General features: G+C 42.0%; 1 protein-coding gene across 1 annotated transcript; it reads right to left on the reverse strand.

Moving 5' to 3' along the window:
• Positions 1-630: 630 nt before the first annotated feature.
• Positions 631-10,655, reverse strand: LOC126327709 (larval cuticle protein 16/17-like). The gene is made up of 3 exons (XM_049995908.1): positions 10,554-10,655; positions 5,668-5,768; positions 631-917 (listed from the first exon to the last, which is right to left on the reverse strand). The coding sequence occupies exons 1-3, from the start codon at positions 10,566-10,568 to the stop codon at positions 716-718; spliced, it is 318 nt and encodes a 105-aa protein (XP_049851865.1). The 5' UTR covers positions 10,569-10,655; the 3' UTR covers positions 631-715.
• Between the last annotated feature and the right edge of the window lie 6,584 nt (positions 10,656-17,239).

The following is a 17,239-nucleotide window of genomic DNA, read 5'->3' on the forward strand; positions in this document are numbered from 1 at the left end:
ATATGTGCATTGGATCAGGCTGGCTTTATTTAGTTTTTAGTTTTTATTTTACAGTAAAATTATTGTTTTAGAGTCATGAAGTTTATTTTTTCATTCTCGTTTCCCTTTAGACCAAGCCCATACACGCTCGCACTAAACATTTTTTAACACTCTTAGTGTTAGTTTGTTACAGTTTACTGCTCATGGTCTTCTTTTCTTTAATTTTTCATTGTTGCTAGATGTTAGGTGGGGTTTTTGAGTTTTTTTCTTTATGTATTTGAAAATTATTTATGGCCGGCCGGGGTGGCCGAGCGGTTCTAGGCGCTACAGTCTGGAACCGTGCGACCGCTACGGTCGCAGGTTCGAATCCTGCCTCGGGCATGGATGTGTGTGATGTCCTTAGGTTAGTTAGATTTAACTAGTTCTAAGTTCTAAGGGACTGATGACCACAGCTGTTAAGTCCCATAGTGCTCAGAGCCATTTCAACCATTTTGAACCAAAATTATTTATGTGTGAAATTACACAGTAAGTTATATCTCAAGTCTTCAATGGGACATTGAAAGTATAAGATGTATTTTAGATTACCATCAACAATATAAGTGAAATAAAATGCTGCAGATGTGTGGTAAGGTTTAAGAAGAACAGCTCACGTGTTGTAAAACGATTTTATTCGTTCACGTCATGATTTTTTGTACAGAGGAGAGCAATCAGCAGCAACACATCCAGTTCTGTGTTCTTAGGCGACAGGTGCAACTGGGATGGCGTCTCCGGTGGCGACGTAGCCGAACTCGTCAGCCTTGTACCTGATGTCGACAGGCTTGCCCTCGGGGCTGGTGTACTGGTATCCTCCGCTCTTGATCAGAACGTGGTCCTTGCCGTCAGGAGTGGGCTTCAGCTCGCCGTGCTCCACCACTGTGATGCCGTTGCCTGTCTGGTACCTGCGAGGAGAAGAAGGCGGTTGTCTGAGTTGCCAGTGTCTCTACTACTAACACCATCACCTCAGTGTCCACAAGGGAGATCCTCTGCAATAGCAGTGACTTGATGAGAATATCTATTCAGTACTATAACCTTTTAAGACCAATGTGCCACATGTAACGACAGCTAAAACTACTGGGGTCCGGAATACGACGCCATACTGTTTTTTTCTTTTTTCTATACATCTATACCTACACCCACTCTGCATGTCTTCGAATGGTTCTTGGTGGATGGTATTTTGTGGACCACTGTTTCTTCCCACGTTTCTTGTTCCAGTCACGAATGGAGTTCGGGATGATCGACTGACAGTGTGCCTCTGTGTGAACTCAGATGTAATGTTTCCTTCACGGCCTTTTCGCGAGACATACGCGAGAGGAAACAATATAATGGTTGACTCTTCTAGGAAAGTATACTGTTGAAATTCAAACAGTAAACCTATCTTTTAGCTTGGGCCTCTGGAAATGGATGAGGGTTTCCGTTGCACATTCGCGATTACTACATGAATCTGTCGTAAAATGTGCTACCCTTCTTTGATGAAATGAGCTACCTTTCTTTGGATCTTCCTTATTTCCCACCCCGTAAAGAGTCCCAGAGTGACAATAAGTAATAATGCACCGACAGAACGAAGATTTTGTAAGCCGTCTCCTTCGCGGATGGACTTTACTTGTTGGAGATCCTGCCATTGAATCTGCTTTTTCTATGATTACCAATTTATGTGGTCGCTACATTTTAAACGGCTCGCCACGCAGACTTGTAATGGATACGACTGGCTCCACTGCTTGTTTCACAATCCTACAATCATGCACTGGATGTTTTCACCAGTCCCTGCATCATGCGTCTATCCTCTGTGGACCTTCCTGCATTTAGCTGCAGTTTTTAGCGTTAAGGTTCTCTTTATAAAGCAGCATACTCAGTGAAAAGCCTCATGGTGCTTCCGACAGCACTCACTATGTCAATCGTATACATATTGTTAACAGTAATAGTCTTATTCTTCTTTGATTAACATCCATACGACGCCAAATGATGAAGAAATGCAAACGTATAATAGTCATTTACCTTGTTAATCGCAGCAGTATGTTAATGTATCACTCTTTCGTTACTGTCCGTCAAGAAAATTGAGCTTTGTCGTGCACTGTAGGTTTGTTTTAGATTTCCGGATAGTCAACTCTCTTCACAAGTTGTTATCGTTATTCTCTTGAACGGCTATTTTTCTTATAGTTGAAATGTTGCCGCGCGGGATTAGCCGAGCGGTCTAGGGCGCTGCAGTCATGGACAGCGCGGCTGGTCCCGGCGGAGGTTCGAGTCCTCCCTCGGGCATTGGTGTGTGTGTTTGTCTTTAGGATAATTTAGGTTAAATAGTGTGTAAGCTTAGGGACTGATGACCTTAGCAATTAAGTCCCATAAGATTTCACACACATTTGAATATTAAAAAAAATGATATTATAGGTAAACAAACTTTTGCTCTCGACCATTTCCTGGAAAATGTGGCTATGACACTACACGAAATTTTTCTTTGCTCGCAAAGTAGTGAAAAGCATGAATAAAACGCCAGAATGTATGGGTGCGCAGGTATTCATCAACCTGCCATTGCACATTAATTATCTTGTACGTAATGTGGGAGAATTTAAAACTGAATACATGAACTTATGCAACTACGTCCACTTCACAGAGAAGAAGCTGTACGCAAAATCTTAAAGTTAACTCTTAAGGCTATTTTATATCAAGTCATTTCATTGTATTGTAGTGAAGTACAATGTACATTTTGATCTCTTCCCACGTCCTAGATTCCCCTCTCCATAAGATCCATGCAATCAGATAATGTAATGTAACGCAATAATAATCGCCATTGACGTTTTGTTTGTCTGTTGTTTTGTCTTCTTCTTAAGTTGTCATTTTAGTCTCTTGTTGCGACTTCGAGGGGGTGAATTCGGTGACATATAAATTCGAGATACCACAGACGCTGAGACAAGGGTCCGTACTGGGAACGTGTCGGTGTCTGTACTCTTTTCGCATGCTCAGTCATGGTTTATTGAGCAGGATAGCAACTGGCACCTCTTTCCATCCCTAACCAGCTAGTACACTATTTTCTTTACAATAACCTCGTTGCTTAAGGGGCCTTGGTCCTCCAAATGAAAATTATCGAGGGCAATGTACACTCAAACTTTAATTTGCATGTATTAACTTTCTAGCTTTTTCTACGTTAACCTTTCAGCTTTAATGTTTACGCCCTCAATTTAATGTGTGATTCCGTTGTCAAGGTAACATTTTCTCGGTATTAAATTGTTATATACACGCACAGGACGTGAGAAAGCTATCTTCTCTTTAAGCACCATCATCGAACTGAATAAAAATTCTCGGTCGCGTGGTCGCTTTTACCAAGACGTAGAAGTTTCTCTTATCTATTTGCACTACAGCAGATAATTCTTGTTATATCTTTTTACGAATAACTTCCGTCGCTTTTGTCTCTAAGAAATTATAGCAGCTGCCTACTGAAGAGCACCGCTTATGCCATAACTGTAGTCAAAAGAAAGAGTTTTGCCATCGTAAAGCGACAAGTTTATATCTGACGAAATTAAAGTCTCAGACAATTCGCTATATTGATGTGAAATCCAATTACCTAATTGTTACTTGAGTTACGGTGTGCAATCCCCTATAAAATATTGTAATGCCATCCCACTGAAAGGCTTTAAGAGACTATATGCACAACGAAGTGTATTGATCAGTATACAACGAGACGGGATGAAAGAGAATGGTGTCCAAATGAGAATCAACGTTCCTATGGAAACCAAACACCTCTACGTCAACACTACCGAGAACTTCAGCCGAACAAACCATTAGACTTCGGATGACACCACGTCTACCCACTGTTTCTACAGCAATATATCGCATTTGGGAACATCTCAACGTGTGTTACGCACCATTTTGCCTTTGTGCATGGGAAATGAGAGCTTCAGTTCCTCGGCATATACTTACTCTATTAATTAGTTACTATTTTGTTGGACAATTTACTTTTGTGGCACAGTATGATTTTAAACTTCACGATTGAACTATATTTAGTAATGGTCGTTTGACTATTAGTGTACCTCACATTTGTGGAGATCAGTGTAGCAGAACGTCTGTACATTTACAGTCTCCTACTACTGGATGTACGCAATAGGAATGTGACTGAGTACTCTGTAAGTTCCGTGTCCTTGTTCTCGTGTACGTCAAAAGTACCTCTGCTGCGTAAATGGATACATACAACGGCTGTCTCAGATTTTGTTTTCTCGAGAAGGGTGTTAAGAAAGGGCCACTGGAAACATATCATTAGCATTACTGAAACATTTACATAGGAACAGTGATCCATAATGTAAGAAGAAACAGAGTTTTGTCCACCTACAATCTGTCTTGGAGACGACAACTTTGTACATTTGTGTCGGATGTAAAAAGACAAAATGTTTCAATGTGAAGACTCTATCTATAAATACGAGCGGTATCCACAAAGTACATTACGTTTTGGAATTAAAAATAAATAAAACATTGGAAATTTTTTTATATACAGATAAAAGCCACACTTCAACACTACTTTTCTGCATAGTTGCCATTTAAATTAAGGTACTTATCGTAGCGATGGACGAGCTTGTAAATTCCTTCGTCGTAAAATTAGGCCGCCTGCGCCTTCAACCACGTGGTTACCTCTTCTTGAAGCTGTGCGTCGTCATCAAAACGCTGCATAGCCAACCACTTCTTCATTGCTGGGAATAAGTGGAAGTCGTTCGGTGGCAGGTCGGGACTGTACGGCGGATGAGAAAACAACTCCCACTTAAAAGATTCGAGAACTTCACGAGTGGCATTTGCCGTGAGGGCCCGGGCTTTGTAGTAAATCAGCAAGATCTTTGAGCCCAATTTTCCCCTGCGCTTGTTTTGTATTGCTCTTCTGAGGTTGTGCAGAGTTTGGCAATACCTTTGAGAGTTTATTGTAGTGCCTCTTTCCAGGAAATCCACAAAAATCGTATTTCTACCGGGTTACTGATTAACCACGTGGTTGAAGACGCAGGCGCCCGAATTTTACGACGAAGGAATTTCCAAGCTCGTCCATCGCTACGATAAGTGCCTTAATTTAAATGGCAACTATGTAGAAAAGTAGTATTTAAATGTGGCTTTCATCTGTATATAATAAAAAATTCCTATACTTTATTTATTTTTAATTCCAAAACGTAATGTACTTTGTGGATAGCCCTCGTACCTTATGAAAAAAGTTGGGCGACTATCTGATTGTATAATTTTCTTAGGTTTTTACTCCTGATATGCATTACGGAGGGGAAGTTCCATCGTCAGTGCTTTCAGGAGTCACTTGCGACATGTCTTCGAAACTCTGACGATGGAGTCTTTGGTTCGAAATAAATTTTGGAAATAAAAACCTAAAAATACGAAATACCGAAATCGACGGAATTCATAAAACATATCCTTTCACCGTCCCAGTGTCCAGCATGAAACCATTATGGACTCGTTAACAAAATTAGAGCTTCTGTATATATATTAATTTCTGTGATCAGTTTTGAATGACCAGTTGGTAGATAGGCTGTTGAAATAACACCATCGCCGGCTTCAGCTCATGTCTGTAGAACTATTAATTACACCTGCTAACTTTCGTGAATACATAGCGACTGTCTGAGGATACGCCTTACGCGTAGGCAGCCCTCACGCTCTGTGTGTGATGGGTGCGGTACTTACGACAGGGAGTACTGCCCGGCGGCGTCGCGTTCTTCGGTGCGCGAAACTATGGGGATGACGTCACAGGACACCATAACGGCGGCGACCAGCACAAGGAGAGCCTGCAACAGGATGGCCAACATATGCATGATTAATCTGTTAGTTGCAGTTTACACACGTAGCGCACGGTCTTCTTCCACGTGGAATGTGTATTCATACAAACCGTAAAAGCAGCTTATGAGAAGAATAGAGATTTAAATTTGAGAGAAGCAATTCTAGAACAAAATACCTACGCTTAAGAGGAGATAGAAATGCAAGTGTGCCAAATTTGTGTTTGCGGATCAATGTTCTGTATGTTTTTTTCACTTATTTGTAGTTGACGGAATGTGTGTCCAAAGAGAAAAAGGAATTTTAAAAAAGCACAGAACCGACGTAACGACGTGATAAAGCGCATGAAAAGCATACGTCGGTTGGAAGTCGCGCCAGATCACTTCTGATTTGTCTTCATATGGCACATTTTTCGTTCTAGACCGCAATTAATATACGAGCTAAATATGCAGGAGACGATCTGAGGGCTATGAAAAAAGGGAGAGAGAAGTACTGGTAGGCTGAAGCTATGAGGTGTGACTGAGTGCCCCAGTAATTATGAGGACTGCCGATGAAAGACAGTCGGCCGGAGTGGCCGTGCGGTTCTAGGCGCTGCAGTCTGGAACCAAGCGACCGCTATGGTCGCAGGTTCGAATCCTACCTCGGACGTGGATGTGTGTAATGTCCTTAGGTTAGTTAGGTTTAATTAGTTCTACGTTATAGGCGACTGATGACCTCAGAAGTTAAGTCGCATAGCGCTCAGAGCCATTTGAACCATTTTTGATAAAAGACGTGGCACCAGGTAGAGCCACGGAAAAGTGTGTGACGTCCATAGGTTAGTTAGGTTTAATTAGTTCTAAGTTCTAGGAGACTGATGACCTCAGAAGTTAAGCCGCATAGTGCTCACAGCCATTTGAACCATTTTTGGCGATAGACGTGGCACCAGGTAGAGCCACGGAAAAGTCAACAATTTTAAACTATAAAATTACTGAAGCTTTCGCAGCCGCTTCTTGGTGTGTCGCTGTTGAGACTCATCTCGGGATCTTCAACTGATTACCGATTTATGGTCTTTCTGACATTTCGTCTGCTTGAGAGGCTAGCATTTCTGATGGCGGGTCCACTTTGACAATGCTTGTCATTCGTGCTGGCGAAACGTTAGACCACTAAACGAGCGTCGGTCGAAGATCTTCAGACTGGTTTCAACATAAAACGCGTCAGTTTTAAACAGTCAACAATATTTTCGGATTAAATTGTGTGCGCTGTCCTACTACACATTACCATAATGCATAGACACGTTCCTGAAGTTTCCTGTACCACTGCGAACAGTGGCGAAGTAATATACGATAAAATTAAAGTCGAGGTCATCATCATGTTAGTAGATCCAAGAGTCGTCTACATTAATTTCCGTTGGGAACATTTACAACTACATTCTATATCATCACATTAACGGAATACGTGTTGCATTGTGATACTTTTGTTTCCACGTGTACAATTAGCAGTCAACACTTGAACCAAGGGCGCCCTTACGGTAGTCTATAGGGGGGATTGTCCTAGAGGTATAGGGTATTTTTAAACCACGCTAAGACAAAAAAAGACACATAACGAAGGAATTACCCGAACGGGACGGAAATTGGTACAAGTGATGCACATAAGGAGACAAACAAATGATTACAACTGCAGAAAATTGAACGATTTATTCAAGAGAAATAGCTTCAAAAATTGAGCAATTCAATGACGCGTTGTTTCGCCTCTGTCCCTTATGCAAACAGTTATCCGCCTTGGCATTTATTGATAGAGATGTTGGATATCCTCCTGGAGGATATTATGCCAAATTATGCCCAAATGACATGATATATCGCTAATATCTCAAGCTAGTTGAATGTCCCTGCCCATAATGCTCCAAACAGTATCAACTGGCTAGAGATTCGGTGACCTTGTTGGCCAGCGTGAGATTTGGGACGCACAAAGACAAGCAATAGTAACTCTCGCTGTTTGCGGGCGGCCATTATCTTGCTGAAACGTAAGTCCAGGATAGCCTGCCGTGAAGGGCAGGGATTGAAGAGTTCCTAGATAACAGAACGCAGCATGTCATTCTCAATGGAGAGAAGTCTTCCGAAGTAAGAATGATTTCAGGTGTACCGCAGAGGAGTGTTGTAGGACCGTTGCTATTCACAATATACATAAATGAACTTGTGGATGACATCTGAAGTTCACTGAGGCTTTTTGCGGATGATGCTGTGGTATATCGAGAGGTGGTAACAATAGAAAATTGTACTGAAATGCAGGAGGATCTGCAGCGAATTGACGCATGGTGTACGGAATGGCAACTGAATCTCAATGTAGACAAGTGTAATGTGCTGCGAATACATAGAAAGAAAGATCCCTTATCATTTAGCTACAATATAGCAGGTCAGCAACTGGAAGCAGTTAATGCCATAAATTATCTGGGAGTACGCAATAGGAGTGATATAAAATGGAATGATCATATAAAGTTGATCGTAGGTAAAGCAGATGCCAGAATGAAATTCATTGGAAGAATCCTAAGGAAATGCAATCCGAAAACAAAGGACGTAGGTTACAGTACGCTTGTTCGCCCACTGCTTGAATACTGCTCAACAGTGTGGGATCCTTACCGGATAGGGTTGATAGAAGAGATAGAGAAGATCCAACGGAGAGCAAAGCGCTTCGATACAGGATCATTTAGTAATCGCGAAAGCGTTACGGAGATGATAGATAAACTCCAGTGGAAGACTCTGCAGGAGAGACGCTCAGTAACTCGGTACGGGCTTTTGTTGAAGTTTCGAGAACATACCTTCAGCGAGGAGTCAAGCAGTATATTGCGCCCTCTTACGTATATCTCGCGATGAGACCATGAGGATGAAATCAGAGAGATTAGAGCCCACACAGAAGTATACCGACAATCCTTCTTTCCACGAACAATACGAGACAGGAATAGAAAAGAGAACCGATAGAGGTACTCAAGGTACCCTTCGCCACACACCGTCAGGTGGCTTGCGGTGTATGGATGTAGATGTAGACATAGAAGGACAATGAAACGGGACGTAGAATCGTACCGCTGTACTGCAAGGGTGCCGCGGATGACAACCAAAGGCGTCCTGCTATGAAAAGATATGTCCTCCCTGTTGTCGAGTCATAAGGCGAGCGACAGTGTGGCTAGTATCCTGTTACTGTAAGGGGCGTCTCCAGACTCGGTTTCGACCTGGAATGTCATTGAATGTAGTAGAATTGCTTTCAGTGATGATCCCGCTTCTGACTGATCATCGATGATTAGCGAACACGAATCTGGAGATGCCCCAGACAGCGGTAGGGCACCAGCCTCTCTGCAGCGCGCCATACGACCAGACAACCACCAGCGATTGTCTGGAGTGTCATTTCACATCTGGACCGATTTGGTTGTCATCTGCGGCTTCATTACGGTAAAGTTTTGTTGCTCTTCATAAGAAGCCATCCTGGGCACACAGCGAGAGATGCTACTGCTTGTTTACCTGCTTGCAAAACCCTACCCTGGCCAGCAAGGTCGCCGGATCTCTCCCCACTTGAGAACGCGTGGAGCATTATGGGCCGAGTAAGAGCTTGCATAATGGTCAGAGGTGGACCAAAGCGTTATTGACTCGTTCAGTTTGTGAAGTTCTTCCCCGTGAATGAATCATCTAATTTTTTTGAAACTGTAATAATTTATTTATCTGTACATTTACATCACAACTGCCGATTTCCGTCCCATTCGAATAATTCTTTCGTGCCGGCCGCGGTGGCCGAGCGGTTTTAGGTGCTTCAGTCCGGAACCGCGCGACTGCTACGGTCGCAGGATGTGTGTGATGTCCTTAGGTTAGTTAGGTTTAAGTAGTTCCAAGTTCTAGGGGACTGATGACCTCAGATGTTAAGCCCCATAGTGCTCAGAGCCATTTGAACTATGTGAATTCTTTCGTGGTGCGCCGGTTTTTCTTTCTTTTTCTTAGAGTCAATTTTCAAAGACGAATGGCAACTTGTAATAGCAACTCGTAGAGGACCCAGTTAAGAACCTGCCTAATACCGACTTTCAAATCATTTTCTTGAAAGAAAAACACCTGGCTACATTACATTTTTTCCCTTGCCTGAGGGCCAGGGTGGAAGTCCTCCTTCCTCCTGGCAGGGGCGCCCTTTGCTTGAAGTAAATAGTGAGTCTTATAGGTCAGGATTTGCGGCAAATTATAGTGTATAATGGCTCCTGAAAAATTACTAGGCAAAGGTGTTGAAACAGTGTCTGTAGACACATGGCTGTCGCAAAATTAGACAGCAGAATGAGTAGATTGCTATAAACTTTTGGCACTGAAAATAAACTTAGAATCTATAGAGATAGAGTCAGGATGCTAGTTTTAAATTGAAATAGATGTTAAATTTTATTGTTAAATAAGAGTTATATTATGGACGTTGTGCTACTACGGCTAGTCTGTGACGACTAAAGAAAAATCATGCTACCTGAGAGTATTAGGAATCGACAGCGTTTACCGGCCGTTGCTAGTTTTAACTATTGTCCGAGACTGGCCTCCGCCATATGGTACAGATTCCAGATACCTTTTATACGGCTATACTAATGCAGCTACCTACAGTAATGTAACTGCAGATATGTAGACAGTTTTACCGTTTGGGGACGGCTCAGACTTACACAGCGATCAAATTTAAAATTTCTAAATAAATTTATTACTGATATTCACAGCAGAGAACACAAGAACATCTACAAAGGCACTACCGAAGTAAAAATAACAGAAAGGAGAGACACGTTCTCAAATCGAAAAGAAACGAGACAGGGCCTCCATACTCACCACTGCAACCTTCATGTCTTTTCTGTGGCGGTTCTTCAGCGAGCTGAGGGTCGACTGTGGTCGTTGCCGGCAGCTGGAACCCTTATATAGGGCTAGTCGCCTGCTGTTTACCGGCTTCCCCTAGGCGTCCACCAATGTTTTGACGTCTGCTGGCTAACCTCGGTCAGCTGCTGCCGTACACGTAACACTTATTCCAGCTTCTGTGACAGACCGGACGCGGTCAGAGAACGATCGAAAGCGGAAACTCTGTCTAAATTAGATAATTACTAGCCCACTGAAGTGTCTGACTGAAGCATAAAACATTTCTCAGGAGCAATAAAGACCTGTGGTGTTATCCTTGACTGCACTAGTGGTTAGATATTTAATATGCACCTGCTGCATCCTACGATTATGGCTTTTAGGAATGCATAGAACAAACTTTCCATTTACTTCATTACAAAATCAACGTAAGTTAGGACCCTCTGAGATTAAGCTGTTAATTCATTAGCAGAATCTGATGTTAAAAGGAATAGGCTATCTAGTGCCTACTACATCTAAGCTTCTGCGAAAGGACATTTGTAGCTACCAAGGAGAGATTACATGGAATATGATTTTTTCCCTCTAGTTGCATTTGCCCTTTGCAACACATTATTCCATGAATCAAATTCTATTCGACCAATATTACTTTTCAGATATTTTGTTTTGTTGAACGACACTCCAGTGATGTAAATTGTTGATCGAAAGGTATTTTCAGACTTGAAAGAGAACATTTCAGAAGTATTGTTACACAAATTGTTTTTTCCATAATTCCTGTTCCTGTGTAGAATACAACATATCATTTACCGGGATTTAATTTTAATTTCTGCGACAACAGACCATAGAAGGAAATTCCAATAACGCAGCTTTCATCTTATCTTGGATGTCCACGGCCAACTTGAACTACACCATAACTGGTCTCTAATGCTTTGCATATGTCCGACAGAGGGCTTTGTGCGATGGCACTGCCATTGTTAGGATGAATTCCAAGATTTACGAGCACGTACGTTGTCCATCGTAACCGAGACGTTTCCTTCGTATCGTTAACTGACATCTCGCTACTTGCGACATAGTCAAAGAATTTCAAAATTTAAACAAGTATCATCATCATCACTTTAGTCGATGATTAAAGTCTCTTAAAGTTATTTCTGCTTTCATTTTAGCGGGAAATTCACTACAACATGTACGAAGAAAGTAATGAAATTTTCTGTTGAGGCAAAGAAATAAATGTAAGACATTCCAGTAAAATAAGAAATAGAAGCCTAAGTAATCCTGAAACTGAATAGTCTTCCCTATTTGGAAAGACTGCTAATATATGGTTTTTCTGAATACACTATGTCTTCTTTGGCACGTACTAAGTTTAGGAGAGAAAATCTGGTTTAAGCATATTGTTTACAAGAAAATTACTAGACAATCACACAGAATTAATGAATTTTAGTTGTTATCATCATTGTCACAGTACTGTTCCTGAAAGTACGGAGGAATAAAGGGAAGAAAGTCGTTGCTAGAGTCTTCAAACCCACTGTTTACAAACTTGCTCTGTTTCTTCTAAGAAACATTTGAATTGTAATAAAAATATATTCGCACAATGTTCCTGTTTACCATCTATATGCAGACGTAGGACTTGAATATAAGTTGTTAAGTACGAAACGTGAACCCAGATCTGGAAACTTAATAGGAAGCCGCTACAGTGGATCTAAAATACGGGGTCAGTGACCACTGCCGTCTAGATCGACTGGTCTTAAAACAGTTGTACCTCTTTCCCTGGAAACACCGACACATCGTGACTGACGTTAGTTCAGTGGTTTCAGGCGACTGCTCATTACAGCACATGCTGATATCAGCACTGCGCCAAGTAGATTGCAGTAAGGGGTTCTACCAATAACGCTCAGGGCAGAGCCGTTTTGTAACACAGGAAACAGGCACATCAAACGCTTCTTGTACTTACCGTTTCCCTTAGCATTACCTCTGGCTCGACAGCAAACTAGGGACGACTTACGCATGACGACTGCGAGCGCATCGTTATTACTTTCAAGGGAGCCACAAGAAAATCGGCTTTTTGAAATTTTTTATGTTTGTGACAAGTGAAATTCAAAATTCAAATATACCTCTCCCAAAGTAGTTCGATGTAACTCTTACAAATTCTCGAGAAAATCGATGTCGAAGTTTTCGAAACATGTTTAATATGCAAAAATAAGGCAGAGTGCGTATCTGGCTCACTGTCTGCAGCTACTCGGTTAAATTACAGTTTGAATCAAATTTTTAAACAGAGGGGTATGTTCTACGAGCATTTCCGTGAACCGTAGAATACATAAAGCGCACGAGACTCATAATCGCCAGCTCAAATCTCGTATAGGCCGTTATTATTTTCATTTCTTTCCTGATCACTTCGAATACCTTCTTTATTTAAATATAAGATTCATCAAATACATGCTAATTATCACATATAGTTGTAATTTTTATGAAAAATGCACGTCTTTTGATTTTTTATTATATATTGGACACAAATATCCAGTGTTTATTACAAAAAATTCTTAATTACCTATCTTATACAAAAAAATTATTGATCGAGATTCTCTAGTTAAAAAAATTACAGATAAACTTTTCTATCTGTTGTATTTTACGCTTCACGTAAATGCTCATAGTACATGCAACTTTGTTTAAAAGTTTGATTCTGCCAAGTTTCTAACCCAGATCCCTATGCAGCTGCGCTGCTTGTCGGAAGGATAGTCCCCCAGTTTAGCATGTTCAAGTGGTCGGAAAACTTCATATTCGACTCTCTCGAGTATTATTGAGAATTGCATTCAACCTCATTGGAAGACGCATATTTAAGTTCTGAAATTTATGTACCATAAACACAAAAAATTACAAAAGTCCGACTGTCAAGTGGTCGCCTTGTTAGATCACAGTGTGCGACTCCTGAGGCAGTGGTCCAGACCGAGGACGGCTGGAGAACGCTCTCTTCCTTGAAACGGTCACATCGTCGGATCATTCTACGTGCCTCATGAATTCTCGTCGTTTGCAAAGGTAGTGACTTTTGGTCGTTACTATGCTGTTTGCTTTGGCTCAGTTCTCCATAGAGAAAAATATATCAGATTCTTCTTCATTCACACAAGATGGTGATGTTTGTATCCAGAGGTTTTGTTTTCTACTAGATAATAAAAAAGATAAAATTTCAGAGTTCCGCGCCCCCCCCCTCCCCCTCACCCCTCCTCTGGTGAAATGCTTGTAACTGAATCTGGAATAAATCGTTTACTTTGCAGCGGAGTGTGCAATGTTTCTAAACATCATTGGACCGGGATTCGAAACCTTACCTTTACCGGACAATGCTCGTACGAACTAAGCTCCTCAGGCAGACACAGGACCCATCATTCCAGCTTCACTTCTGCCCCCACCTTTCGCCTACATTTCGAACTTTACTCTGGAAAGAACTACCTAAACTGTGGCTAAGCCATTTCTTCTCGTCTCCCTTTCTTCCAAGAGCGCGAATCCCGGAAGCTATGCAGGAGAGTGCCTACGAGATTTAGAAATCGGAAGGCAGGTACTGGAAGAAGCGTAGCTGTTGTCGCCGCCCAACTTGGCGTAGCGTTCGCCGGCTGGCGGCATGCACATCGGTTCTGTTCGCACCTCCTGTAATAATTTAGGATGCAAAGTCGAGAGAAAAGATAAAAAAGTGGTATATAAGAGCATTTCGCGGGAAAGCCAAGGTTCTGAGTTCGAATCCCTGTCTGGTACACAGTTTTAATGTACCAGGGATGTTTTGGATCTATTTACTTTGTTACTTCTTGCTTTACCATTTTGCAGAAATTTTGAACTCCACTTTTCGCGTAATCATTTTAACCACAGCCCTACTTTTTCGGGTCGTAAAGTCGTCACCCATAGATATTTGAGCACTCAGCTGCAAATATGTTCCAATATTAATGTGCAAATACGTCTTTAAGCTTTTTGCGATGTTGTTCAATAAGTAATGTCTTTTTTCTGTGAATTGGTTGGTTTTATTCAGGACTCCAATACGCCGTATTATTCCCCGTTCTACAATGCCCTATTTTTCAACATGATCTTCTTTCAACGCCACAGCCTTACGCCACCTTACTGGGGAGGACATATGCGCTCGCCCATATGCTGCCACTCTAGTCGACGTCGGAGCCAACGTCTTGCTGCATCAATTACATCCCCATCATATACATACAAGTGGAAGTCGGAAGGTGTCACATCCGGGCTGTAGGGACCGATGACCTCTCTGTTTGGTCCCTTCCCCAAGTCAACCGACCAACCAACCTGGCTGTAAAGTGGATAAGGAAGAACAGTCGAATGAACTTTAGTGAGCTCCATTCGGGTGCGCAGACTTGTATGAGGCCTTCCGTTGTCATGGAGAAAGAGAAGTTCACTTGCATGTTTGTGGCAATGAACACGCTGAAGTCATTTCTTTAATTTACTGACTGTAGCGCAATACACCTCGGAGTTGACCATTGCACCTTGAGCGAGAGCAAAAACAGAATAACCGCTCCAGAGCTCCAGAAGACTTTCTCCATGACTGTACCTCCTGAGGGTGCGGCTTTTGTACTTTTTCTTCGGAGGAGAGATGTTGTGGCGCCATTCCATGGATTGCCGGTTGGTTTTCGGTGCAAAGTGATGAACCCATGTTTTATCGCCTGTTACGACTTTCGAGAAAAAATTGCCATGGTCAGCCTTGCAACTCGCAAACAATTCCGTACAAAATGATCCTTCGTTGCTCTGTCTTCTGTTAGGCAGTGAGCACACATCTTTGAGAGCCCCAATTTTAGGACAAGTGTGTCATGGCTACCAACAGAGAAGTAAAGTCGCGCAACGATGTGTTTGCTTGTGATACGTCGATCACCTCGAATGAGAGGGTCCACACGTTCCAACATAGCAGGAGCCGCAGCTGTGTGCTGCCGGCCGGAACGCGGAAGATTGGATAGGTTTGCGCATCCTTACTGTACTGGTGACAAACGCCTCCCCCAACGACTAATCATGCTTTTGTTCCCTAGACACTCTGCAAGGGCCTATAAATATCTTGCGATATTCTGGTTTTCTCCAAAAGGAACTCAATGACTGTAGTCTGAACACACCTCCTTTACATAGGCCATTTTCAGGGCTAACTATATCGTCGTCACCCATCGGAACTCCATGAAACTATAGAGGCTGAAGAGCGAATATTCCATGATGTCCGAAAACAAATTCGCATTTTTTAAACCGAAATTAGCCAAGAGAAAAAGTGTTGCAATACTTACTAAACGCGCTTCCTATCATCGAAGTTAAAGTGTACGAACATTTTCTAAATATTTTCGAATCGTGTAAGTGAGGCGGGACTTGGGCACCAGCCCGGTGTTCACCTAGAGGGATGTGGGAAACCACCTAAAGCCACATCTAGCGGACCGGCACATAAGCTCTCTTCATTAATCCGTCGGGCATATTCAGTCCGCGGTTGATCCCGGCGGAGGTTCGAGTCCTCCCTCGGGCATGGGTGTGTGTGTTTGTCCTTAGGATAATTTAGGTTAAGTAGTGTGTAAGTTTAGGAATTGATGACCTTGGCAGTTAAGTCCCATAAGATTTCACACACATTTGAACATATTCAGTCCTGAAGCGCCGTGCTACCACGCGTGGTTATCCGGACGAATAATTTGGTCATAAACACTCGTCGTATAATGTGTTAATCTGTAAGTCGTCTCCTTTCATTGGAAATAATATCACTGAAAGAAGATACTAGTCTTTCATAAACCACAGAACTTGGTACCAAAGATAAATCTTTTTGGTCCTCAATTGACAGGCCTGTCACGCTTCCAAGAACGGAAGCACCACTCCTCCTAGGTAGAAAGGGATGCTGGATTTAAAGCTCTATTTCGTTCGCAAACAATCTCCACCAGACCTGTCTTCGCTACATCCTGATCATGTGATAACCAAATAGGGTTTGCAGCTATTCTGATCTTCTCCCTCTGGAGTAAAGGTGAAAGTTTACCGACTTCGTTCAAGTAATTATTTACCAAATAATTTGTAATGGGTTTGCTGATACTGAGGAGCCTCCTGGACATATTTTTAAACCGTGTGTCTGGTAACACTTTTTTACTTGTGCGATTATGGCTGTACAGAAACTCTTGATATTGGAATTTGGCTGAGGTTTGTTTAGGATTGAAATTTTTAATTTTTTCGATAATGGTCTTTAGGGAAATAGCAAGGCTTCCTTGAAGATATTCGCTTCCAGAAATCTCCTTTGTCAATTGAAGACATAAAATATGTAAATGAATCGGCGATCATGTTATGGCACTTTATTTGTAAAGGTCCCTCTTGGTCACAAAGTTGTGCAATCCACAACTATACTGCTTATGTAATCTAGACGGACCTTTACGAATAAATCTTCTTTGTGGTCCCGTCGAAAGACATTAAAACATCTAATATTTCTGATAACAATTCAGTGTCTGTACCAGAGATCATTCTTGGTACATTTTTTATGGCGGGATTGGCTAGTACCTGAGCAATTAACGGAGATAGTTTTACATACCTTGGACTCACTGAACCAAAAGCATTAAGTTTCCTCTGCTGTGCCCTCACATTCTTGCTCCACCCTGACTTCTCCATAAAGACGTTATGCTTCGTTGGAAATGTGACAAGTTCAAGATTTTGGCTGCATCGTCCCTTATGGATGGTGTCAATTT

This window comes from Schistocerca gregaria, chromosome 2 (assembly GCF_023897955.1).
Source record: "Schistocerca gregaria isolate iqSchGreg1 chromosome 2, iqSchGreg1.2, whole genome shotgun sequence".
In the NCBI taxonomy this organism is placed as follows: domain Eukaryota; kingdom Metazoa; phylum Arthropoda; class Insecta; order Orthoptera; family Acrididae; genus Schistocerca; species Schistocerca gregaria.

What these genes read in the sequence shown, in the direction of transcription:
- LOC126327709 (XM_049995908.1), bottom strand. An exon ending in GCCGGGCAGTACTCCCTGTC is followed by an intron (nt 918 to 5,667) that starts GTAAGTACCGCA and finishes TTCTCCTCGCAG; the next exon opens with GTACCAGACAGGCAACGGCA.